We start from the raw sequence: 24,205 nt of genomic DNA, 5'->3' as shown, positions 1-24,205 counted from the left end.
TTGAAAGTTTTGTGTATTTGGTAGGGGATGGCGATTCAAGATTTCTCCATGGAAAAAAAGACAACACCGCAGACATGACGAGTTTGAGAAAATCACATTCAAAGTAGTAACAGAACAAGTAACGCTGAAAAACATGATGTTTGCTCCTGCATACGTCTCTAGAAGATTGTTACTAGTTGAATTCAAAGTTAGCAAATTGTCATTATTAACTCCTGCCATGGAAGCTTCATGTCATCCCCTGACCGAGCAGCTTGTTAAACACGGGCTTTTAAATGTGGCGAAAGTGAAGCCCCACATTGTGTACTAAGGCCTTGTAAGTGCCATGCATACCACCGCAAGAAGTAGTGGTATGTACTGTGTAGCACCCAACGCCGGAAACATGGGCCCATCCCAACTCAACGGAAAAACCTGGTTTTTACACCAACCCAACAGGGGACGGGACAGGGGCGGGTCATCTGTACCCGAACCCACCCCAGCTCCTAACCCGGTGCTTGACCTTACGAGCAACCTTATATTATTTTTATTTTTTTATATACATTATTAAATTGTTATATTTTGTTACATACTAAACAGTATTACGGAGAATAAAAATTATCGGGCCCCCTCTCTCGCCGGGACTCGAATCCAAGCGGGTACATAATATGAGAGCCGAATCCGAAGAAGTCTGAAATTCACAAGTTGGCACAACATCTAGCATAAAAAAATAGCTGACCGATAAACTTGGCACCCGAAGGGAAATATTTATACGAGACACAGAAGGTATCAGTCGAGAGAACTAACACCATTATTTTTGTAGCTGTATATAACAATGTCACAGTTGCCATCCTTAAAACAGTATTAGATTTTAAGGCCTTCACTTCATTTCTTCATGAGAAGAACCACTGTGTGCGCCGCGATGCTTCTATTTTCACCAAGGCTATCGACCTTTTCATGAGTTTTCGCTTTCAGATTTACAACAGAGGGGTCGGCTCCTAGCAGTTCCGACAAATTGGCCCTGATAGCCTCCTTGTGTGGGCTGAGTTTTGGCCTTTGAAGGATCAAGGTAGCATCCAAGTTTCCAATCTCGTAACCTGCCTCGTGCATTAGTCTCACCTGAATTGAAGGCATAGGGTAAGCTTTGTATGGCTGATCAACTGAACTGCTTAGAGTACCTAACATTATAATATCCCAGGTTTCAGAAAAGTAGATGAAATTTTTTTCAGATGTAAACGTAATGCACCCTTTGATTGACAAACTGGAATAAACATCTAGCTGATTCCTAATAATGACACAGCTAATGTCTGAAACACAAAGTGTACAAGGATTATAACAAAGGATATTTTCCAGGATAAATCATCATACCAGTTGTTATCCAGACATGCATATAATAAGATTGGCTACTTGTTCCTAGATGTCAGTACTCGTAATCTCACATGTAAATGTCAATGCCAGTACACCACTCAAGTCAAGAACAGCCCACCCCATTATTTAAGATGTTTATCACAGTAGTAAATGTTTATGAATAACATGGGAGAGTAACTATAAGATGTTTGATCATCAAAGGCTTGTTTCAAAACCTATTAATGCTACATAAGATTGTCACAGATGCAAATGGGGAAGTGATAGATGGCAACAAGGAGTGGAGGAATAAATAAGCTCAGGATAGCTCCCCGGCAAAGAGATTGCAGGGGATGAGGGACATTGCAGCAAAAGGATTGTGAAACTGTTGTAGTTTTATCTAGTTTTAGCAAGAAATGTGGCTATACAGTTAAGTTAAAGCAGCTAGATTACAGTAAAAAAATGTGACAAACACTACAACGATCAACTCCTGTCACTGTAACAGAGAAACAATGCTGACATTCTCTTCCTTTCTCTGCCAAAATTCTCTTTCTGTCCTAAACTTGCAAATCTGTTTCTGCAAGTCCTAAAGAATACGCATCACCAAGACATTATATATGTTTTATGGTAGGTAGGACTGCTAAGAAAACACATGGGACAGATGCACCACATAAATAGATGAGATAAAAGAACACATGCTGGGAACATATTTTTTTTGCAGGAGTGGTTTAAATAAAACCTTCAAAAGTGATATTAAGACTGATCTGGTGAAGCTTCTCTGCTGTTTTCTACCAGCTACAATAAATTTCACAAAACTACATAGAATTGATACATGAAGGCCCAGCCAAAGCAGATAGCAAACATTTATAATGAGAATTAACAGTGACAGGCTACTCTGTGGTGGTGCCATTAGCACTACACTAAGTTTTGAAGGCACTCTAATTCTCTCAAAACCTTTCTCTCTCTCTTAATAAAAGTGGAGTCATATCAAGTATCAACACTTTTGCACAGTGCTAGAGGCCCCACCCACTTCTTTAGGGATGTGTACATAGTATGACTTTTATCTTTGTTAGGACACATGTCACGCAAAGGTAATTTCCTATGACAAATCCTTGCCTGCCGTCTCCTACACTCCCCAGTCAAACTAGAAACAAGTACAGTTGTTCCAAGCAAGGGTTTCGTTTCATCAGCATCAATCCAGAAGTATTGAGATTTTAGAGCACCATCAATCCAGAAGCATAGAGATTTTAGAGCACTATCAGAATTGCTTCCTCGCAGATCGGATACTCTACCTTTAACACCTATTCATGTAAGCAAATTGATTTAAAAAAGAGGTGAGATAGTTTGAAAATCAGGTTGGTTAATTCAGAGTGTAACTACAAACCAACTCTAAAATATCGTCTACTGTTGCCTGTGAAAGTGTAGATATTCTTTGTTTCTTCCACAACGATAGAAACTCTCTAACCATTTAACTTTGAGTTTAGCAAATATGATTTATTCAGTGTGTTCAAAGCCAAACGAATTCCTCAAAGCTTCTTGACTAGCACATCTAAGCCTGTGAGTGATTTGCCACTCCTAAATGTGCAAAAAAAGTTGAAACTATATTGAAAGTAATGACAATAAAGTCAAACATTAAGACAACACAACCAAATTTAAGACAACCAAGAGCCCATAGTAAACTTGTCTAATTCTCATAGCCATGTAAACGAAAGAAAAGAAAAAAAAACTCACAGCTTCTTTGATAAAAACAGATGAAGGTGCTCCTTTCCACTTGGGATCAGAATCAGGGAATATCTGCCCGATATCAGGGAGCCCCAGAGCACCCAATACTGCATCCACAACACAATGAAGTAACACGTCCCCTGCAAACAATTCAATAGAACTAATTAAACAAAATCACATCTCAATTAGTTCCCATAAAAAACCAACACCAAAAAAATGATTGAAGCCCGAATCTCTTTCAAGTTCCAAAACTCTCAACTTTGAATTGTAACATTCAATTGATATGGAATTGGGAAGAAAAAAACGTCAAGAATCAATCAAAATGTTACCATCAGAGTGAGCTTCACATCCTCTATCATGTGGCACATCAATCCCACCAATAATCAAAGGGTACCCAGGTTCTAACCTATGGAGATCAAACCCATGACCCACTCTGAAAGGCAAAGTCTTTGATGCTTTGCTAGAGGTTGTAGGTCCATCTACTTGTATAGCAGTGGTACTTGCAGCTGATATCGAAAGTGTGGTTCTTTTCTGAATTGGTACAGCGAACTTGACATGCCTAGAGATGTAAGCACCAGGTTGTAATGGAATAGAGACACTTTTGTTATTGCGGGTTTTGGTTGTTATTGGAGAATATGAAGTGTACAAGTTTGTGGCCGTGGCAATGGCCATTGGACCTTTTGAGTTCTCTTTGTTTACAGAGGAAAATTGGTTCCTTTCTTATGGTGCGTGTCTGCTTTCTGTGCAGGGGAGACTCTCTTCGTGGTGTAGATGGTTTGGTGGTAGGATTTGGCAAGGTACAATGCTTGGTAAGCTGAAGGTACAAGCTCGTGAAATATGGGGAAAGGACAAAACATAGTACGGTTAGATGACTTGGTTTACTCAAACAGAATCTCAATTAACGAATCCAAAACTTGATTTCTTGATAAAAACACGTGGCTAATAGGATTATTGATGCATCATTCTTTAAGAAGATATGTGCTCAGAAAATTGTACCTCATTTATGCTGGTTGCCATATAAAGATCTTTGTAATTTAATTAAATATGGGTTTTTAAGTTGCAAGCTTGAAGCATTTTTACTCCTTCAAGAAATTTCATGTAAATATCACTATCAAGTAATCCATATAAGTAAGTTATTATAATATCCATAAGATGCATATGAAATCTTTTTAAAAAATAACAAGGTAATTAAAAACCTAAATATAATTGCATGCATAATATTATAACCCAATTTTGACTTTATTTATTTAATTTTTAAGGGGGTTTAAATCAGAAATTAAAACATCAGAGATTGATTTTGATTTTGATTTAGGATGAGATTTATTAATTTATATTTCTTAATATCCAGTTGAATAAACTACTAGAAAAAATTATTCTTTTTAATTCTCATTTCAAATATTAATTTGAAGGAAACGATGAGTTTATTCGGGACTTTAAATTCTATATGCTGTGAGATTCCAGTGCATATAAGAGAGATATATACACACACCAAGAGAACAGAGAGCCTTTATAGTTTCAACTTTGCACATAAAGCTGAAAATCTAGACATCCTCAACGAGGAGACGTCAGGTTGAGTAAGGGCTTAGAGTTCCACAAAGTCCTTTGTTGTTCAAGAAAAGAGGACCCAAAGAGGAGGGCACTCAGTATTTTAGTTGGGCCAAGAACAACAAAAGAGATGAGGCGTTAAGGGTTTTATATGAAGAAAGCATTTACCTTGAGTGAAAATAGATGGCCTAGGTTGTATACCAAGCTGGGTACAGTGCTATGTGTAGCCGATGGGCACATGTGGCTTTCATTTTGTGTGCCTATTTAAATCATCATACGAGAATCGAGTCTTCATTCCCATTAAACGAGATCATTTTGTTAATGAAAAAGAAAATACATGCCGGGTTTTATTCGGGTTTCGGGTTCATCTGTGATTAATCAGGTTTTGTCGAGTCAAATACAACTCTGATTTTTACTATAATTAAACTTGGTTAAGGTTCTGGATTGATCGGTTTCTAAGTTAACGTTGGGGCAAATTTTGTTACTGTGCTTCTAGTAGACTAGTTTGGTTATAAATTCATGTAAGAAGAGGCTGAGGTTTATTACTGAGACTGAGATGGGCTGTTACTTCTGATCTAAATTTTTCAAAGTTTGTTTCACTTGACATCTGTCTTTCCCATGTATGAATTTATCCGTTCAAAATCCAATAATGACCCCATACATATACAAGCCACCATTCTTAACCTTTTATATATATATATATATATATATATATATATATATATATATTGTTGTCACAGATGCTTATGGTATTTGGATTTTTGTGTCTATGACAGTAACTGTCTTTGTTGCTCCCGCTTAATGGCGAGGCTAGGCTATTTTTTAAATGAAAAATAATATTTAGATACTGAAAATGAATATAAAAAATATACAAAATCATTCATGATAAATATATTAAAACACTAATTAGAGTTAAGTTAACAAGAGAAGTGGTCTATATTATATGACTGAAATAATTCGATTAAAAATAAAAAAAATATCTTTTAAAAAATATGTTAACTTTATTAAACTCGTGACTTGAGTTATTAAACTTGAAAGTTGAAACACCAAATCTAGAAAAATCACAAAGTTCAATTTCTATAAAATTAAATATTAGAAGAAGAAATTGAGAAAAAAAATTTAATCATATAATTTTTTTTAAAAAATAGCAATTCAAAAAATGATGATCAGAATTACTATCACAACTATTATTAATAAGTGATACCATTATTATTATTATTATTATTATTATTAGTAGCAGCAACAATATTGTTACCATCACAACCACTACAACAATTAGTACTATTATTATCACCACTAATTTTATTGTTGTTGTTGTTATCACTACAATCATTATTAATATTATTACTATCATCATCCTTATTATTATCATTACTAATTTAATTGTTGTTGTTGTGTTGTTATCATTAATAATATTATTATTTTTATTCTATCATCATCATCATCATCATCAATATTACCATGACTATTATTATAACAATTATCATCATCATCATCATTGAAAAACATAAAAACCATGAACTTGATTTGAAAGATAGAATTCAAAACTATAAAAATTTAGACAAAATGGCCAAGAAAAACAATAAGAAATCAAAAGAACAAGGATCAAAGCAAAAATCATAAACTTAATTTGAAGGATAAAATTGGAAGATATAAAAAAATTGACAAAAAGGAAAATGAAAAAAATAAAAAATTAAAATTATAAGGACCGAATCAAAATGCCTTATATATATAAATTAAAAACCAATGATTAAATGGAAAAGAAATTAAACTTTAACAAAAAGAAAAATGACTAAAAAACAACAATCAAAACTAAAAAAGTCTGATTTAAAAAAAAAATATAAGGACCACAATGTATTTACCGGGGTAGGAGAGAGAAATGAAGTAAGGAAAAAAAATGGTCACCAACAATACACCAATTACATTTGGAGTATATGTTTTGCCTGTAATAGAAGAGGAGATAGAGAGCAATCAACTAAGATGATGGAAGAGATTTTTTGATCAATGAAAACCGTCGCATGTGCCGCGCAAAGTGTGTGGCAGTTCCAACACGCTAACGCTTGTTTTGCACACGCTAGCAGTTTTTCAATTAAAAAATTATTATTTTAAAAGGGAATTATGTTACTACCATTAACTAAACTTACAATTAACAACAAAACCTAGGCTAAAAGACCTAAATATCCATGACTACAATGAACTAAATGTCTTGCATTTAAGGGTACATGGGTAATTCTACTGTGTATAAAAAATAAAAAATACCTAAATACCCCCTACCCGAGACCACCAATTTGTTTTTACTTTTGGGGGTATTTTGGTTATTTTACTCTTTACAAAACATTGAATAAATACAAATACCCCCAAACAAATCAGTAATGACTACTTCACCTCATGAAAATACCAAAATAACCCTGGTCTAAAGGCATGCAATTTTTTATGGGAAGGATAAAATAGTCATTATACTATAGTGGTAAACGGTAAAATGTGAGAGGGGTTATAGTGAATCCTCCTTCTATTTTAGTTGTTTGTTAATTTTAAACATGGCCAAGCTCACTAAAAACATTTGTTCTTGCATGTTTTTTTAGCATTGTTTTAGTATTTTTACATACCAAGAAAAAATAATTATTCTTGTATATTTAAGCATTTTTTTCATCTTTATAAAAATAAATAAATACAAAAAATATTTTTTGCATGTATTTTTGGACTTTATAACAAGTTTATAAAGTCCATTAGGACTTGACCTAAATTAAAAAAGTCAATTAGGTTAACATACCAAAATTTTCAAAAAAATAAAATAAAACTATCAATCTTGTCTTTCTAAATAAAAAATGATAATTGTTATCTATGTTTGAGGTAAATAGACTCATAGTGAACCATCACCTTGAACATTTAAAAATAATAACAGTTCCTGAATTTTTAACAAAAAAAAAATTTTAAATAAGTTTTTTAATATATAATCATTGATATCATAGTCAAGAAATACCAACTTAGATCAATATCCACTAATACTAAAATTAGGAATATCATCTATAATATTCATTAATGTAAGAGTCATAAATATTTGTATTTATCAATGTTAGAATTGAGAATACTTTTAGTATTCAGTAATGTCAGAGTTAGGAATATTAAAACTAGAATTAGAAATAACTTTTAGCTCAATATTCATTGACATCAAAGTCAGGAATATTATATTTTTTTTCATGTAATACTTACCAACACCAGAGTTGAAAGTATTTTTAGTAGAATATTCACCGACACCAGATTTGAGAATATTATAAGCAGACCACTAATAGCATAACAAAACATACCCTTAGCAATTTAGGATAAAATTAGTAATACAATCTACCTCAGGTAAAACGTTTTAGGGGTGACAATATCTTCTCTTTAGCATAATTAGTCTCATATCATAAAATCTATGTTAACCAGTTAAGGTTTCTAGTGATCATAATATTAGGTGACAACTTATCAAAAAATATCTTTCTCCACTAAGAACAAAATGACATATATATGTTCTTTTTTCTTTTTTATATTTAAAGTCATCGTGATGTCTAGTAGTGATGTAATGACGACTTCGCTAGAAAATTTTTGTGACTAAGCTTTGTCCTTTATCTATTAATTTTCGTGATATGTTTTTCTTGTTTGTTTATCACTTTTTACAACTTTAGCATGCATTTTCAATTCATGTTATCATGCATAAATTGGATATGAATTTGTCCCTTCATACACTATCCATTACACTTTGAATGCATACAATATCAACTTTAGGTTAGGTAAGGGGTAGTGATACCCCAATGACAATAGTCTGGGTGAGATCTGTGAAACCATTTAACTCTTGTTTGATTGTTTACTTGATAGTAATTGGTATGCTGATCTAATATTACTCATGGCCTCCATCTTTATACTCTTTGTAGGTCTCATATTGACCTTTTAAGGATGATCACCGAGCATGCAAGAGACCCTCCAAGACTAGGTAACATACCTCTTAAAGCATGTAATGGATACAACCTATCTTTAAGTTATGCCCTATTTAAATTCCACCAAGGCAAGCTTAATGTGTAACATATTGATTTCAGGATATATGGATAACATAATGACTGCTAATTATGAGATCAATCATATCATATTAGATCATTTTCCATATAGTGTTTTTTTTCTTTCTAAAAAACACATCAATCTAGTGTGTTCTAAGCCTTCCGGGGCATATTCTCATGCCACTCTACCATTATTCTGTAGAGGAAAAAAAAATGCACAGGCTTTATTCCTTTTTTCTAAGAACATCCATCTTCACCAACCATTACAGTTTCATCCTACAAAAGGAGATCTATTTCGGACTCAATCAGTTTTTATTTTTTATTTTTTATTTTTATGGAAACAATAATCAAGTCACATACTGTTCAAAAAACATGGAAATAATATCAAATCCAAACCCTAATTTAATACACTAATTTTTATATATAAGGGAATATAATACACAAAATTGCTTTGGTCCAATAAAATCTGTTGAGCCATCCAAACCACGGTACCATGGAAGAAAATCTCATACAAAAGACAATACCTTCTCTTAACTTTTAGTTCTATTTCTCATTTTGGCAGCTACCGATATGAATGATCTTTCTTGGGATTGACGACTTCGACTGTCCATTTTCTCTGAATATGAACTAGAGAGAGCCTTGGCTTGAATCACATAAACTCGGCTCTTTCTGAAAAACGCTAACCCTCCGAAAAATCGTGTCCATATCTATAAAGGATTCAAATCTAGCAAGCCAGGCTACCAGTTATGGAGCAACAAGTTACAAGCTAGAAATACTTAGAAGGCAGAAACACCGCCACTGCCGCGGAAATAGCACCACCATAATGAAATGTTTGGTCAACGCATGTTCAAGTGAAATCGAGCATGGCACTGGCTTAGGTAGCAAATTCAAACAATTCAAATGCATTAATTCCACTTGTGAGTTTAATATGGATTGGAATCAATATCAAAGTCTATCCATATGGTCAAAAAAAATTAGCCAGGATAAAAAGAAAAGCATAACTAATGATCTCACTCGGTGGTCATATGATGACCCGGTGAATCTGTTGTTTGTACACAACTCTACTTGCATTGCTCAACAGTTTAGAACAATAAGCAAGCCCTGCTCAGTCAACCAATTGGCACACTGGGCAGTGATGTGGTTTGTATTTACAACGAGAGTCGACATGCCAGACTATTAAGTAACATACGAAAGCTTATTATGAGGTAGAAGCCCTAGCCTGCTTGCATCCATGCTCTGGCATTAGATGTTCAGAGGCAGCTCTCTTTTGTCTCAACTGCAACAAGAACGGGAATGACAAGCTAAAATAAGTACGCGTCCAATGGGTGCACAAATAGAAGAGAAAGATCAAATATGTGAAAACATTTTAATTTACCAACCTTCTCTTCAGCTCGCTCATAGAAATTTCGCAGCAGAATATTTTTTGCTTCAGTAGTTATCACTGCCAAAGGAGTTTAAGCCAGATTAACCGCAGATTATGAAATCACCTTCAGATAAAATGAAGAACAAAAAACTGAATTACAATAACAAAATGCAGGAAGTTCAGCTGATCAAACTTGCATAAGCATGTCATAATCAATTGCACATCATCCCAAGCTTTTCAGAATGCCCAGGCAATATCCATGATGATACAAAAGAAGGCCCATGGAAATTCTTCGCCATCCCAAGTGGTTAATCATGGTCAAAGACCAACTCATGGAGCAAGAGGCATGCAGATTAGAGATAGTGAAACTGCTCCATCCAGCACTGAAACATGTAAAATTCAACATCGATTGCAGAAAACCCCCCCGACTTTAGGCCAGATGCTTTGTCACTCACATCCAAAGTAAACTAAAGCTCCTTGTTGTTTTATTAGGATGTTATAATGAGATTGCACCAGTTTTATCCAGAATGTCGTATTGATTTCTCCCAACTTCATGCACACCATGGACTTTGAAAGGGCGGCCCCAAGCCTTTACAAGAATCTATGCCGGTTTTGCTCATGCATGATTGTTGGATTCAATCTCCCCACCTCCCCATCTTTTATATTCTACATTTTTGCCTTTCAAGAATCTTTCTTAATGAAGTCACAAAATATTAATATCTTGATGAACAGGAATCGGAAGATAGATCAAAGAGCAAAACGCTAGCATCTAAGCTCATCAAACATTTACATTCATAACAAGAGAGACATTATGATAACATGCACCTTTGAATAACATGTCCAGATAAAGATGTCAAATTTGGCAGCCATATTTAAAGGTCATCCCATGTCTTAGAAAACAAAATATGCCAGGTATTCCCTATCTTCACCCAAACAGAAAATTTGGGGAGAAGAAACTGCAAGCAGATAGAAAGTTCTGTTCTTTACCTTGATCAGGTGGGGGAAGAGTCCGGCTATGAGTAGGATGATAGGTGGCAGGAGTCATTTTCTATTACAAAAAAAGAAATTAGCTATGATAATGAGAAGAGATTATCCTTTCTCAGACTCGGTAATATTATTGTGAATGAGGTGAAACAATTTTTTTTCCTTAAAATTGACAAACATGGTTGTGCTTTAAATTGGTAAACTAGGTTATTTACTAAAAAGTCTCAAACAATTTAAGATTCATATGCATACCAGAATACATACATGATAAACCATATATCATTTCAATCAAGAGATGGTAACATGATTAGTCAAATAACCCTGTCAGACACACTTTGGAGCTGGAAGGTAGATCATTGTAGCATGAAATTGATATAAACCTATACACAAGGTTATGGGTGTCTAAAAGAATGAATTGTCTTAATTAAGTGCTACTGGATATCTGAACAGGTCCCACGATTCAGAAATTTCCAAATTTCTTTGCAGAGTGCCAACCCCAGATAAGCAGTCGTTGATAGACAGCATAGTGATAATCTTGTATATAATCATCAAACAATTTGGCATGAGTATCAGCTGTAAATTACTAAACAAGATATTAACCATAAACAGACATGTGCACAAGAAGTAGACAATATGGAATCAGATTTTCAGGTATGTATTGCATTATTGTTGCCAGGTGGAAGTACTATTGTATTCCTACATTTTTTCTTTATTAGGTCAGCTCTACTTTGCTAGACTCTAATGTTTATTCTAAGAAATCTCCCATGGCATCCTCTCCCTATTTTGGCAACAAAACAGTTTTTTTAATCTTGGTCAAAGAAGCTACCAAACAAGTCCTTTCATGTTTCAGAAAAGTGACTGGCATTTAAGATGATCCACATTTAGAAAGGGAAGTTTATAAATTATCTCAAAGAAAGAGGATATGAAATCTGGCTGACTAGGATATACAAAGAAAGAGTGTTTTGAGATCCTTCTTTTTAATTTGATCACCTCTTTTCTTCTTCAGCTAAAGCTATGAACTATTAAGTTTCCACTTGTTCAACCTTAAAAATAGATTTAGATAATGCAGTCACTGTTCTTCCATAGACTGCTAAACCTTCAGGGCTTTGCTATAAGAAATATTGAGGCAATGTACATACTCATTTCTGATTAAATATGTCTAAAAATTAAAGAACTCTAGGAAACCATGCGGTTGTTTTATTTTTAATAGGCAGCTAAAGTTTATCCAGGTAAGCACATAGATGCTGCTCCACTTCAGGACTTCAGGAGTATATTTTATCATTTGCTTGATTTTAAAAACCAATATGCAAAGAACATCTAAAGCCAGATATGATTTGAAAATCATTTTCAGGAAACTCACATTATAATGCTATGACACAATGCTGTCCATTAATATTTGGCATTAGATATGTTCATGATGCATCAAGTACAACCCAGTTCAGGTAATCCTGAATCTAAATGAAACTTGGCAAGCGATGTAAATCCTTTTATGGCATTCCATCTCACAGCCAGTAATTGTAGAAACTTCAACACGTGAAGATCCATTTAAAGCACAGCTTCATTAGAATTATTACACTAGATTCGTTCCCAGCTCATCATCCCACAAACAACATGCCCCACAATTTATATGGAAAACTAAGCTAAAACACGAAGAAACAGAATTATGATGCTACATTTCTTTTAACTGACCCCTAAGTTTTTTCCCTTACCATCTACAACATAAATCTAGACATCCACATGTCTAAACACAAGAATTCTACTCACAACTCCAGAGACTTGAACTAACCGCAACCTTTTAGCATTAGAACCCTAGCAATTCAATGACTTTCTCATTAAAATCCTTAAAAACTCCTAATCACACACCCCATTAACATATCTGGGTACACCCAGAAATTCAGTCAAAAGTGGGAATATAATGTTCATCTACCTTATCTTCACCTACTTGGAATCAGTTCTTTCAAAAGTATTATCACACAGTACAAAGAAAAAAAAAACCCAGACAGTAAATTAAGTCTAAACTTCACAGATCATTAAAAAGATTACAAATTTACTTGATGATCGTGAAAGTTAAGCAAGAAAGATATAAAATCTGTGTTTGGTTAATCGATAGTTAGTAATAAGAATAAATATAATATACTTACAGAAGGATTAGAAGGATCAGAAGGTCGAAGTTGGCTAAAGTTATGAGGGTCAAATGAAGGCCAGTCACCAAGCAAAGACCCCATTAGAATGCGAGATAGAGAGATTAAGAGAGACAACAATGGTCTGATTCTAGAACCAACCTCCGCAGGTTGGCATGACAAATTTCCTAGTCTTTATAAGTCCATAAATAGAGAGAGAAGTGGCTAATTGGGCTCTTTAAGTTGAGACTTCTTTTTGTCCCACACATACCAACTCGTGCGGGGAATCAATCACTCCGATCCTCCGTCGTATGGTTGGAACTATTTAGGTTGGAACTATTTAGATTCAGTTTCGATATGTAAAAATAATTAGGAATAATCTTATCATTAATTTTTTTTATATTTTGTTTTCATCTTTTAACTAATATTAGTTTGGGTAAAATACACGTTTACATCGTGTAGTTTAGTTTTGTTTTTTTTTCATTTTACCTTCATGTTTTCAAATTGTTTATAAATTATATAACTTTACAAAAAAAAAAACAAAAACTTTAGAATTATTTATAGGATTATTATTATATTTCAATTAATGATTAAAAAGTCATTATACTAAATATTGCAAATTTTTCATTAAATTAAAAAAAAAACCATAGCCACCATTCTATTAAGATGTTGTTATTTAGTGTGAAATGGCAACCCATATGTATTAGCCTCGAAGAGGTTGAAATCATCCATATTAAAGATATTTACCAACCACCATTTTGGTCCAAGTTTGTTGCAAGGTGAAAGTCCAATAAAATTACAACTAGAGGTGATGGAATGAGCTAAGATGGTGGTCATCTTAGCTTATAAATATAACCAAGTAAATAGAGCAAAGGTAGAATCAAGTGGAGAGCCAAGAAGAGAAAAGAGATAGAAAAAAGAGTTTCTTGAACAGCAGAAGCAGTGGCTACAACACTGTTATGAGAGAAAATTGTGAAACAAATAAGTTAAGAGTAGGAGTAAAGTAAAGGGTGTTCCTTCTCCTTCATTATTATAGGATTTGTGTTTTCTATCTACTAATAAGATTGACTTCTTCGTAGATGTAAACGATTTTCCAAACCATGTAAATATTCTGCTTTCAATAGGTAAAACTCAAAACACAAATAATCTTAATAAGTGGTATCAGAGCATGATTGATGAAAATAGTAGGTGTTTTGATTTTACATATAGTTATGAAACTTGGTCCGACAAATTATCCCAAGACCTAGGCGACTTGGGGTCTTAGTTAAGTTTTAAACTAAACAAACCTAAATATGCAATTGGCTTAATCAAACCCGGGTGACCTGTTTGGTAAACTTGAAACTCAGGTGACTTGGCGTAACTCGAGTATGAACCAACTTTTTTAACATTTTTTTATATTTTTAATAAACCCTAAAATGTAAAATTAATTTATGAATACTTAGCCTCACATTTATTTTTTATAACCTACATCCACATAAATTATTTCTTAACTTTTTAATATAGGATAATTATACTACACTTCATACCTTATATATTTTTTATAGCCTACATTCATATGAATTGTTTCTTTAACATTTCAATGTAGGGTAACTATGCTACACTTCATGTCTCATATTTTCTTTTATATCCTACTTCCTCATGAATTGTTTCTTAACTTTTTGTTATAGGATAATTATACTATACTTCATGCCTCATATTTTTTTTATGGCCTACATCCACATGAATCGTTTATTAACTTTTTGATTTAAGATAACCATACTACGCTCCATGCCTTATATTTTTTTATAACCTACATTCATATGGATTGTTTCTTAATTTTTTGATATGAGATAACAATATATAGTCTACATCCACATGAACTGTTTCTTAACTTTTTTATATAGGATAACTATATTACACTTCATACCTCATATTTGTTTATAGCCTACATCCATATGAACTGATTTTTAAGTTTTTGATGTGGGATAACTATATATAGCTTCATTAACATGGATTGTTACTTAATTTTTTTATATGGGATGACTATATTACACTCCATACCTCATATTGTTTTTATAGCCTACATCCATGTGAACTGTTTTTTAAGTTTTTGATGTGGGATAACTATATATAGCTTACATTAACATGGATTGTTTCTTAATTTTTTGATGTGGGATAACTATAACACACTTCATGCCTCACATTTTTTTTTTATAGTTTACACCCACATGGATTATTTCTTAACGTTTCGATGTAAGATAATTATACTATACCTCATACCTCACCTTTGTTTTTTATAGCCTACATCCATATGCATTGTTTCAAAACTCTTTCATGTGAGATATTAAAACCTCAAAAAAATATTATATTTTCCTAAATTAACCTGGGTTGACTTGTGACTCAGCCACTTGGTCAGGTCAACCCCTAGGCTAGATTTAATAACTATGATTTACTTAGAAATGAAAGTGGTCTAAAATGTGTTTTGAACATACCACTGTGAAGAGGAGGCTGATAGGAGCACAATGGTAAAATTATACGAAAAATAAACATCCAACATAGCCACACACATTTGCACATGCCGATAAGGGATCTGGCCCACGTGTTGATGCACTATATGCACATTTTTTTGCCTAAATTGGTTGACTAGACTTGAAACTAGTTAAGGCAACCAAATGAGCTAACCCAAAACTTGAAATGCCAATACCTAGTCAACATGCATAGTCATTGTCTAGTCATCGTTCGGTCAACTAACAAGTCATCCTCGAGTCCCATTATCATGTCATCAAGCTAACAAGTCAAGTTGAGCTAAAGTGAGTCGAGTTGAATAGAAGTTGAGCTGAGCCATTAAGCCTAGATAGCGATCCAATATAGGTGATCTTATGAGCAATTGTATTTGTTGTTGAATTTGGGCCTTTTTTAGGCTATATTATGTTTGATCAAATCGAAGTCATCTAAAATGTGATTAAGATTATTTTAAACTTGTTTCCAAGTAATTTGATCATTCTAGATGCAATGGTATGGTCCAATTAAGGAGACTTAGACTAAAAATAATGGTGGGAAGAAAGATTACCTAAGTAGAAAGGGGCATATAAAGGTTATATTGGTGGTAGAGTGGTAATGTAAAAAACAAAGTCACACATGTTAGCCCAATACATGTGATGGATTATAGTGGTGATTTAAGTTACCATGAGGGAACATAAAATTGGGTACTCTTGACACCCAATCATGTGGAATATAGAAGATCAGAGTGTAGAGTGATGATAATTGTAAGACCAATTTTGACAAGTCTAAAGCAATAGTAGTCTCATTGAATGTATAAAAATTAATAGGTGCATAACCTATGATGTACAAATCATTTGTAATAAGATCGAAAAGGAAATCTCGTGATTATACGATGGTAAAACTATCAAGGATAACCATAAAACAACTAGCATGTAGTTGTGTATATAAAAAGACAATATGGTGAATAGATATGGCCTAAGAAGTTATATTTAGGAGATTGAGTTTTAAATAAGACTAGTGTGACCCCTCCAATCTTTCCTGAAAACTTGTTTAGTGGAAAGATTATCCATACGGTACTATTTTGGTATATATAATAGTTTGTATTAAAATGGTGGTAGTCAAGTAAGTTGATAAAAAAATAGACAGTTTGAGTTTCGTATATTCAAGAATATGATGGAGTTGATTTCTTATGAAATGCTAGATTTGATGACTGTTATTTCTCAATGGTGGAATTGAGAAGGTCCTTAATGGTATAAGATAAATACAATAAGATAGAGAAAAATATCGACATCTTATTTTAAGTGAGAGAGAAAAGAAGTCATAGTTTTGAGAGAAGAAAATAGTTGGAGAAATTTAATGGATGACATGTCATACATCTTATTGGACTAATATTATATACGAGGATAAATTTTTCTTTTTATTTAAATTTAAAATTTGCATTGCCTCACAATGAAAACTGTAATTTCTAGAAGGATGAAGGCAAAATGAAAAACTAAACTACATGATAAAAAGTATTAGTTTTCATATACTAAAACCAAGTTCTTTCTTAAGGTCGTTTGTTTGGCATAAAATATTTTACAAGAAAATATTTCATAAGTTTGCCATGTTTGTTTTCGAAAAATACTTTTATGTGTTTGTTTCTCGTAAAATATTTTACAAGAAAATTGTTTAATGAAAAATATTTTATATTCAACCTTTAAACTTATCTCATTAGCTAAAAAACATTTTATACTCATGAAATTTCATAAAATATTTTACAAATAGTAATTTATTTATAATATCATCCAACTATTTCAACCACCACTACCATCTCGATGTCGTCACCACCACCTCCTCTTTCACAACCACCTCCACTACCACCATCATCTCATTATCACCACCTCATTTTTCATCACCACAATGATCGCTTACTCCTCCACAACCACTATTGAAAAATATTTTATATGTAAAATATTTTACGCAAAACAATCATATCCTTATCTAGATTTTTAGTAAATGATAGATTAATATATTTACTAGTGATGTATACCCAAGATTGAGTTGGATGTTGAAAACATGATATAAGAAAACAAGAACAGTTACATACTTAATACAAAAAAAGATATATTTAAAAACTTGTATTCCAGTCATGTTGATTTTGATGACATTGGTTTGGTTATGATAGTTTGTGAAGATTGTTTTGAGATATATTGGAAGAGATATTAATATGCTCATGTTCTTGTTTTGGTCAAGTGCTTGGTTTTCCTGTATGGTTTATTTTTCTTTTGATTTGGTTTGTTTAGTGTTTGGTTTGATTTTTTTTTTTTTGGATAATGATTCATTAGGCATCTATTAATTTTTTTGACATCCTTCCTTTTTTTCAATTATGCTTTTTTAGGTTCGTCTGTGCTATGCTATTTTCCCTTTTGCATCTATAAAAGATACGTGGTGTTTGTTTTTGTGGTCATGTATGCACGTGATAATTTGTTTTGCTGGATTTAGGAGCGTTCATTGCTTGGTTTCTTTCACGCATGTTTAGCCTTTTCGCTCAAGCTGGATTGGGTACTTGGTGTTATTTGGTCTAGACCTGTTTCTATATATTTAAATAACCTGATGTTTGAGCTCTTTTTCCGGGCTTAATTAGTGGTATCCATCTATTTGCAGGTTTGTTAAGTTACACCGCGAATCCTAAGTCATTCTAGTATACTATCATCTTAATATTTAAAAAAAAAAGATATCATCGTGGTTTTTTTTAAGTCGGACCACATTTTTACCGTCGTTTATGTTAACTTTGGACCCATCAAGTAGACTAGATCAAATAAGAACAACTCTCATACAGATTAATTTTAAAATTAGGCTAGCTAAAGAGTCAGATCAAGAGGTTTTAAAGATAATCTGCTATGTCAAGTTTAATAACAATGTTAAATAGTTTTTTTTTTTAATCCATTTTCCAATTTTTTTTCTTTTGGTTGAATCTTTTTTTTATTTTGTTTTTTGATTTCATCCTTTAAGATTTGATTGGTTTTAAATTGATGTTCATAATTTATTTTGGTTTGCTTTCTATGAAGTTATCGCGGTCTCAAACAAACATTTTAGCTTTTGGTTGATACTTAATTTTACGAGCATCTATTCTGGTTATCATATTATTAAGTGAAAAATAATTTTTTTTAAAAAAAAAACAAAGTTGTTAAATTCAATAAAGTCTACGATTCAGGTCACGGGTTTAACGGGTTAAGTCATGAAGCCCGAATCAATCTAATATATCATCGTCTCTATATTAAAAAAAATATCATCTTGAAATTTTTTTAAAAGCCAAGCCATATTTTTTACCAATCATTTTGAGTTTTTTTTTAATCAGTCAAATCAGTTGAGTCATGTAAGAACAATTTTTATATAAGTTTATTTTAAATTTGAATTAGATAAAAAGTTGAGTTAAAAAAATTTAAATTTAATTATTTAAATCAAGTTTAATAATAATACAAGACAACTTCTCGCAGTATATAATTTTTATTTGATATTTAAATTATTTTTATCCAACCCACATCATAATAGCGCGATAGATAAGCTAGTTTATCACTGTATCAATTTTATTGTAAATAGCGTATTGATGTGTTAGTTTTATACATAATTTTCTGAAGGCTTCCTTATTTTTATCACCTTCAATTCTCTAACTCATCAAATTCCTCATCGCATCTCATCATAATTTACATAAAAAAGTGGTAATCTGGGAAGAAACATATTTTTCGTTGTTCTTGTGTATTCAGCTCAAGATTGTCAATTCCATTTCGGTAGGTGTTTCGTTTTTTCAATTAGAATGGAATGTTTCAGTTTCGGAGTGTTTCGACGTGTCGTTTCGGGGTTGTACTGTTCATATATATATATATATATTAAACAAACATAATTCAAATTCAAGATAAATTAATTATAAATTATGCAATACAAACACAATGCCAAACAAATATAATTTTAAAATTTAAAATATTTCTAAATAGTCAAGATTAAATAGATCTTTAACTTAAAGTAATTCAACTTAAACAAAATATCAAAATATTATGAAAGTAAAATGTTTTAACACAAATATTTTAAATATAAAGTTAGGTTAATGTTATCAAGGCTAATAGAATCTAAAACATCCTTTGTTTTGCTCAAATTCCTACAAAATATAAACATGAAAAAAACAACATGAATATAAACCATATATATTAGTGATAAATCTAATTTTAAAAAATTAATATCATTGTTAATGAAAATAGTAATAATAATTTTCAATATTATTATTAATATCATTGTTATTGAAAATAGTAATGAAAAAAAACTTTTTATAATTGGATGGTTTAATTAATTAAATTGAACAAAGTTCAATTTGATTCAATGGCTTTTCAAGAGCGGAACGGAACATGTGGAATGAAACAGGAACGTTCCGAGTGAAATTTAGCTGAAAAATCCGGAACGGACCGAGATTTAAAATGAGATAAAATTTGTTCCGTTTTGTTCCGTTTTTTGAACTGGTATGGAACGTTTCGGCCATTCCAGGCGAAACGGAACAGAATTGACAACCTTTTCAGCTAGTATTACTGATGGCACAGTCATCACCACCATGTTTTAGCCTTTGAGAAGGTGGGATGTTTGGATCTGGGATCAGATAACTGCAGCTGTTAACTAATCTTCCAATGTCAGTGGTGAACGGTGTCTGCTTCCTTTATTTTATATTAGATCAAGGTGGGGAGTTTTTGTTTTAACACAATAAAAGCTGAGATTTGTGATAGGCTTCTTGAGATAGTTGATGCCTTTCAGCTATGTAATTTGAATTTTCAGACCCTCCATGCTTGGTTCATGTATAAGTTTGTTTCCTTGCCTGATTACAGTTTACCAGGTAATTACATGTTTAAACGATATACTACTGGTTTAGCTCTTGGCAAAAGAGTTTGGATCATGACTCTCAGCGAAGAATTTCTTGTTCTTCAATGGCATATAACTGCTACATGGAGTTCTGTATTTGTTGGCTTGTGATTCTGTTACTGTTAAATGTAGTTTGCTTGCACGATTTTCTTAGCTATGTACTTCCCCAGATAATCGTATCCATGGAAGTATAAAGCTTCGATTTCTGCTCTTTTGCCACTCTGAACCATCAATGCCAATTCTTCTCTATGTTTCTCCTGTCAAATGTAATCGACTTGGTAAAGGTGCTGGTTATGTTAAAAAGTGAAGGTGCAGTTTTGTTGTTCTACTGTTTCTTTTTATTCTCCTTAACTAATCTGTTGGCAGAGAGAGTGTAGGGCACCTCCTCACCAGAGCAAAGATCTTGAGAAATTGAAAGAGGGTAATATGCTTGCTAGCATACCTGCAAAGTTTCTGAGGACATCAAACTTTTAGCAATCTGCAAATCTCTTGGCTTCAATGAGACTAAAGATTCTTCAGGTAGTAGCTGAAGATCGTCCCCTCGCAGTCCCAGCCACTTCACATTGCATGCTTCAGAAAGGAAGAACCCCAATTAGCATTTGTTGTCATTTCGAGACAAGGGGACGTAATAGATAACAATCAGAATGACAACGCAAAAACTTACCATATCTGTAAGCCTCGAGACCCATTCCTATGCTTCCGAACTTGAAGGTGCATAGTATAGCTAATCCAGCTGGATTCCTTGTAAAGGTGAATCCAGGAATAATGTATAAGAGCTCAAAACAGAAGGCAGAAGCACGCCCATTAGAGTTACAAGTATTTAAGGTCATCCATACCAGTCAACCAGTGCCATAATTGGCAACTCAGGAAAAGTCCGGCTCATTCGGTGAAGAAGAAACCTGTAAGGCATTTAACATTGTGATAATAATTAAAGCAACCAAGATAAAAACAAAAGAACATCAATTTTACCTTGTGGCTATATCTGGGTATCCTTTGGCTGTAATGAGAATGCTTGGAATGTGATTGAATAAGCGATCCTCAGCCAATCGCTGGAATATTGCATGCTGCACAAATCCACGAGTGTCACTTACTGCCTGGAAACTGGAAACCCAGAAGAAATTTGATAAAAAGGACCAAAATAAACAAATACCTTCTCCACAATAATAATGTACCGGGCATCTGTCTTCATAACCAATCTGTCCAATAAATCCAAGTCTCCAGAAATTGCATACCCAGAAGATCCACATTCAGAACAGTCCACTACCTCTTTGTCTGGCTCCTATCACATAAAACCAAGAAACCAAAGAGCATGAAGAGACCTATAGATATTTGCTTCGTAATCTGCAAACCAAAACAAATTCAACAATTCAATTATTTGCCTGCAACAACAAACGGCCAGCAACAATTCCTCTACTGGATGCCATGATTCCAAGACTATAACGACTGCACCGAAGCAAACCTACAACATCTGTGACACACAAATTTAACACCATTCTCTCAATTGAGCAAAAACCAATACGCAAAAAAAAAAACAGACCTTGGATTGTCCGATTAACCTGCAATTGAGACGAGAAACAATCGGGCGAAACACAAAGCAGCTTATAAAACAGCTCACGCTGCGTTACCCGCTTTTCTTGTGACAAAATCTTAAAGCACATCTCCATCACCTTCCACACTGCATTATTAGCCCAAACAAAGCGAGATTTTAATGATTAAAAAAAAATGAAAGAAATTAGCTGCAGTAATTTTGATATAGTTACCTCTAATAAATGCTTTAGCCGCGTTTGCTCTCATTAAAGTCCTTTTACAAAATGAACGGGAGAGGAAAATCCACGTATCATCATCCGTCAATAGTCCTTGACTTACTCGCCTATTACTCGATTTTCTATTTATCTTTCCCATCCATCTCAAACAAAATCAATTTAGCATATCTGAACCCCAAAAATTTTTCAATTATTTAACCCAATTCGAATAAATTTTTCTTAATTAATTATCATACCAGAAGGAGGTCTGATATTGCCGGATCAGTACAAGTCAATATCTTGAGAAAATTGAGCACCGCTACTTCGATTCTCGCTCGAACCTTATCCAAACCAAAAAGAAAAGAAAAGAAAAGAAAAGAATCATAGCTTTTTTTTATTATTATTATTAATTGGTTGAGGATGATTATTACCTCTGAAGGAGGGAGGATATCGGCGTAACATATTTCTCGATCGGCGAAGAATCTCATCGGCGACGATTTGCGGAGATCTTCCCTTTTTTCCCCTGAATTCGAACAAGAGAATATGATTAAAAAAATTGAAGGGGCGAGAAAGTGTAAAACATGTGAACGCGCGCCATTTATGATTTGAATTTTAAGAAGCTTCCAGCCCATATATTAATCTGGGCAACTTAATGGGCTAGACGTAGTCAATTAATGGGCTTTCTTTTGAATTCACAGCCGCCGTTTTATTATTTATTGTGGGTCTTCCTAAATTCACCGAAAGCACGGCTGCAAATTGAACAAAAATTCCATAATTAATGACGCTCTTTCAAAAACCATCTTTTTTCTTATGGTAATTAAATGAATATTTTTAAAAGTGTTATAATTTAAATTCCAAGAAAATTTAAAAAAAAAATTTCAATTTTTTTTTTATGATTGTATGAAAAAATAAAAAATAATTAATAGAAGTAAATAATATAAAAACAAAAATTAAAATAATATTAAAATATATGTTTTGTTTTAATTGAATATTTATGCATAAATGTTTTAAAACCAGTACATATTAGTTTTATATATAATTATAAAAAAAAATGTTAAAATAAAAAACTTAAATATTATTAAAAAATTATGGAATAATTGATTTAAAAAAAACATTATTGTAATTGATTATTTAAATATAATTTTATTTCAAGATGTAAAAAAATTGTTAAAAAAAGAACAAGAAAAGGAAAAGGGCCTTAGAGAATCAATAGGATGTCGGTTTGAAAAGATGACCCAAACACATTGGACTGGAAGACTAGTCTCATATGTTTAAGCTTAGATTCTAAACCAGTTTTTTTTAAAAAAAAATAATGCGCTACGCATCGTTCACCTACAATAATTTTTTATTATTGCAAAATTAGGGTTTATGTTTTTAAAGCCATAGACAAAAAGTTCAACTGTTTTTTTACTCCAAGACACATCACATTCTAAACACATTAAGCAGAGAGGTGCTTTTACTATAGACTTTACACTATGCATTCTCTAATAAATCATTGTGGATTGGAGTAGTAATTCTTTTTATAATTTTTAATTTGATCTTTAAAACTTTTTTTTTTACACAATTAAACTCTTTTGAGCCTAAATTATTACTCAATTGCTTTTTTTTCTTTAAAAAAGGGCTTAATAAAAAAGACAGATGATCAAAGTAAAATAGACGGGGAAAATAGATGGCAAGTTCTAATTTCATATAAAAAGTTTAATTTAGTCCCCCAAATTTTCTGGTTAATAGGTAATTGATCCTTTTAGTTGTCAGAAATTTAATTTTGAAATCAAATTTTTTTTCCTCATTTTTCAATCCTTTTTTATGAGATGAGAGAAGGCTTTTCAAATTCTGGTACAGAGAGAGAAAGTCATCGTTGATACATATTCTAACAATTAAAATAATTAAAATTGGTGTCAACGGGTTCCATTCGGTAAGGAGAGTATTATAATTGTTGTTTTGGGCCTCAATATTGCCTAATAAAACAAATCTAAGTTAAGGATGAAAAACTTTGTTTGGATTGATTTTGTGATTTATGTCATC

General features: G+C 32.6%; 3 protein-coding genes across 5 annotated transcripts; all 3 read right to left on the bottom strand.

Annotated features, from left to right (window-relative positions):
- Nucleotides 1-670: 670 nt before the first annotated feature.
- Nucleotides 671-3,819, bottom strand: LOC7472744 (2-C-methyl-D-erythritol 2,4-cyclodiphosphate synthase, chloroplastic). The gene is made up of 3 exons (XM_002297976.4): nt 3,369-3,819; nt 3,049-3,179; nt 671-1,092 (listed from the first exon to the last, which is right to left on the bottom strand). The coding sequence occupies exons 1-3, from the start codon at nt 3,709-3,711 to the stop codon at nt 859-861; spliced, it is 708 nt and encodes a 235-aa protein (XP_002298012.2). The 5' UTR covers nt 3,712-3,819; the 3' UTR covers nt 671-858.
- A 5,777-nt stretch (nt 3,820-9,596) lies between these two features.
- LOC7472743 (DET1- and DDB1-associated protein 1) lies at nt 9,597-13,328 on the bottom strand. Its single transcript, XM_002297975.4, has 4 exons — nt 13,101-13,328; nt 10,963-11,023; nt 9,992-10,053; nt 9,597-9,888 (listed from the first exon to the last, which is right to left on the bottom strand). Exons 1-4 carry the CDS (start codon nt 13,182-13,184, stop codon nt 9,811-9,813), a joined length of 285 nt encoding a protein of 94 aa, XP_002298011.1. The 5' UTR covers nt 13,185-13,328; the 3' UTR covers nt 9,597-9,810.
- Nucleotides 13,329-20,266: 6,938 nt separating this feature from the next.
- Nucleotides 20,267-22,755, bottom strand: LOC18094444 (meiotic recombination protein SPO11-2). Of its 3 annotated transcripts, none has more exons than XM_024594008.2 (11): nt 22,612-22,755; nt 22,438-22,521; nt 22,199-22,331; nt 21,976-22,113; nt 21,818-21,906; nt 21,589-21,717; nt 21,408-21,502; nt 21,275-21,337; nt 21,103-21,179; nt 20,881-21,008; nt 20,267-20,695 (listed from the first exon to the last, which is right to left on the bottom strand). In XM_024594008.2, the coding sequence occupies exons 1-11, from the start codon at nt 22,666-22,668 to the stop codon at nt 20,561-20,563; spliced, it is 1,128 nt and encodes a 375-aa protein (XP_024449776.2). In that variant the 5' UTR covers nt 22,669-22,755; the 3' UTR covers nt 20,267-20,560. The 3 variants fall into 3 exon arrangements, with proteins under 3 accessions (XP_024449776.2, XP_024449777.2, XP_024449778.2); XM_024594009.2 differs by having other exon boundaries at nt 21,818-21,897; XM_024594010.2 differs by lacking the exon at nt 22,612-22,755 and having other exon boundaries at nt 22,199-22,344.
- Nucleotides 22,756-24,205: the final 1,450 nt, after the last annotated feature.

Source organism: Populus trichocarpa, chromosome 1 (assembly GCF_000002775.5).
Source record: "Populus trichocarpa isolate Nisqually-1 chromosome 1, P.trichocarpa_v4.1, whole genome shotgun sequence".
Taxonomy (NCBI): Eukaryota; Viridiplantae; Streptophyta; class Magnoliopsida; order Malpighiales; family Salicaceae; genus Populus; species Populus trichocarpa.
This window is presented reverse-complemented; position numbering and strand designations above follow the sequence as displayed.

Coding starts and splice junctions, on each gene's coding strand:
- LOC7472744 (XM_002297976.4), bottom strand. CDS start 3,711: ATGGCCATTGCCACGGCCACAAACTTGTACACTTCATATTCTCCAATA. Junction 3,180..3,368: donor ATGTGAAGCTCACTCTGATG/GTAACATTTTGA, acceptor AATTGTTTGCAG/GGGACGTGTTACTTCATTGT. Junction 1,093..3,048: donor CTGTTTTTATCAAAGAAGCT/GTGAGTTTTTTT, acceptor CCTTCAATTCAG/GTGAGACTAATGCACGAGGC.
- LOC7472743 (XM_002297975.4), bottom strand. CDS start 13,184: ATGGGGTCTTTGCTTGGTGACTGGCCTTCATTTGACCCTCATAACTTT. Junction 11,024..13,100: donor CTGATCCTTCTAATCCTTCT/GTAAGTATATTA, acceptor TTTTTGTAATAG/AAAATGACTCCTGCCACCTA. Junction 9,889..9,991: donor ATGAGCGAGCTGAAGAGAAG/GTTGGTAAATTA, acceptor TTCTTGTTGCAG/TTGAGACAAAAGAGAGCTGC.
- LOC18094444 (XM_024594008.2), bottom strand. CDS start 22,668: ATGAGATTCTTCGCCGATCGAGAAATATGTTACGCCGATATCCTCCCT. Junction 22,114..22,198: donor GGCTAAAGCATTTATTAGAG/GTAACTATATCA, acceptor CTAATAATGCAG/TGTGGAAGGTGATGGAGATG. Junction 21,338..21,407: donor TACCCAGATATAGCCACAAG/GTAAAATTGATG, acceptor AATGCCTTACAG/GTTTCTTCTTCACCGAATGA.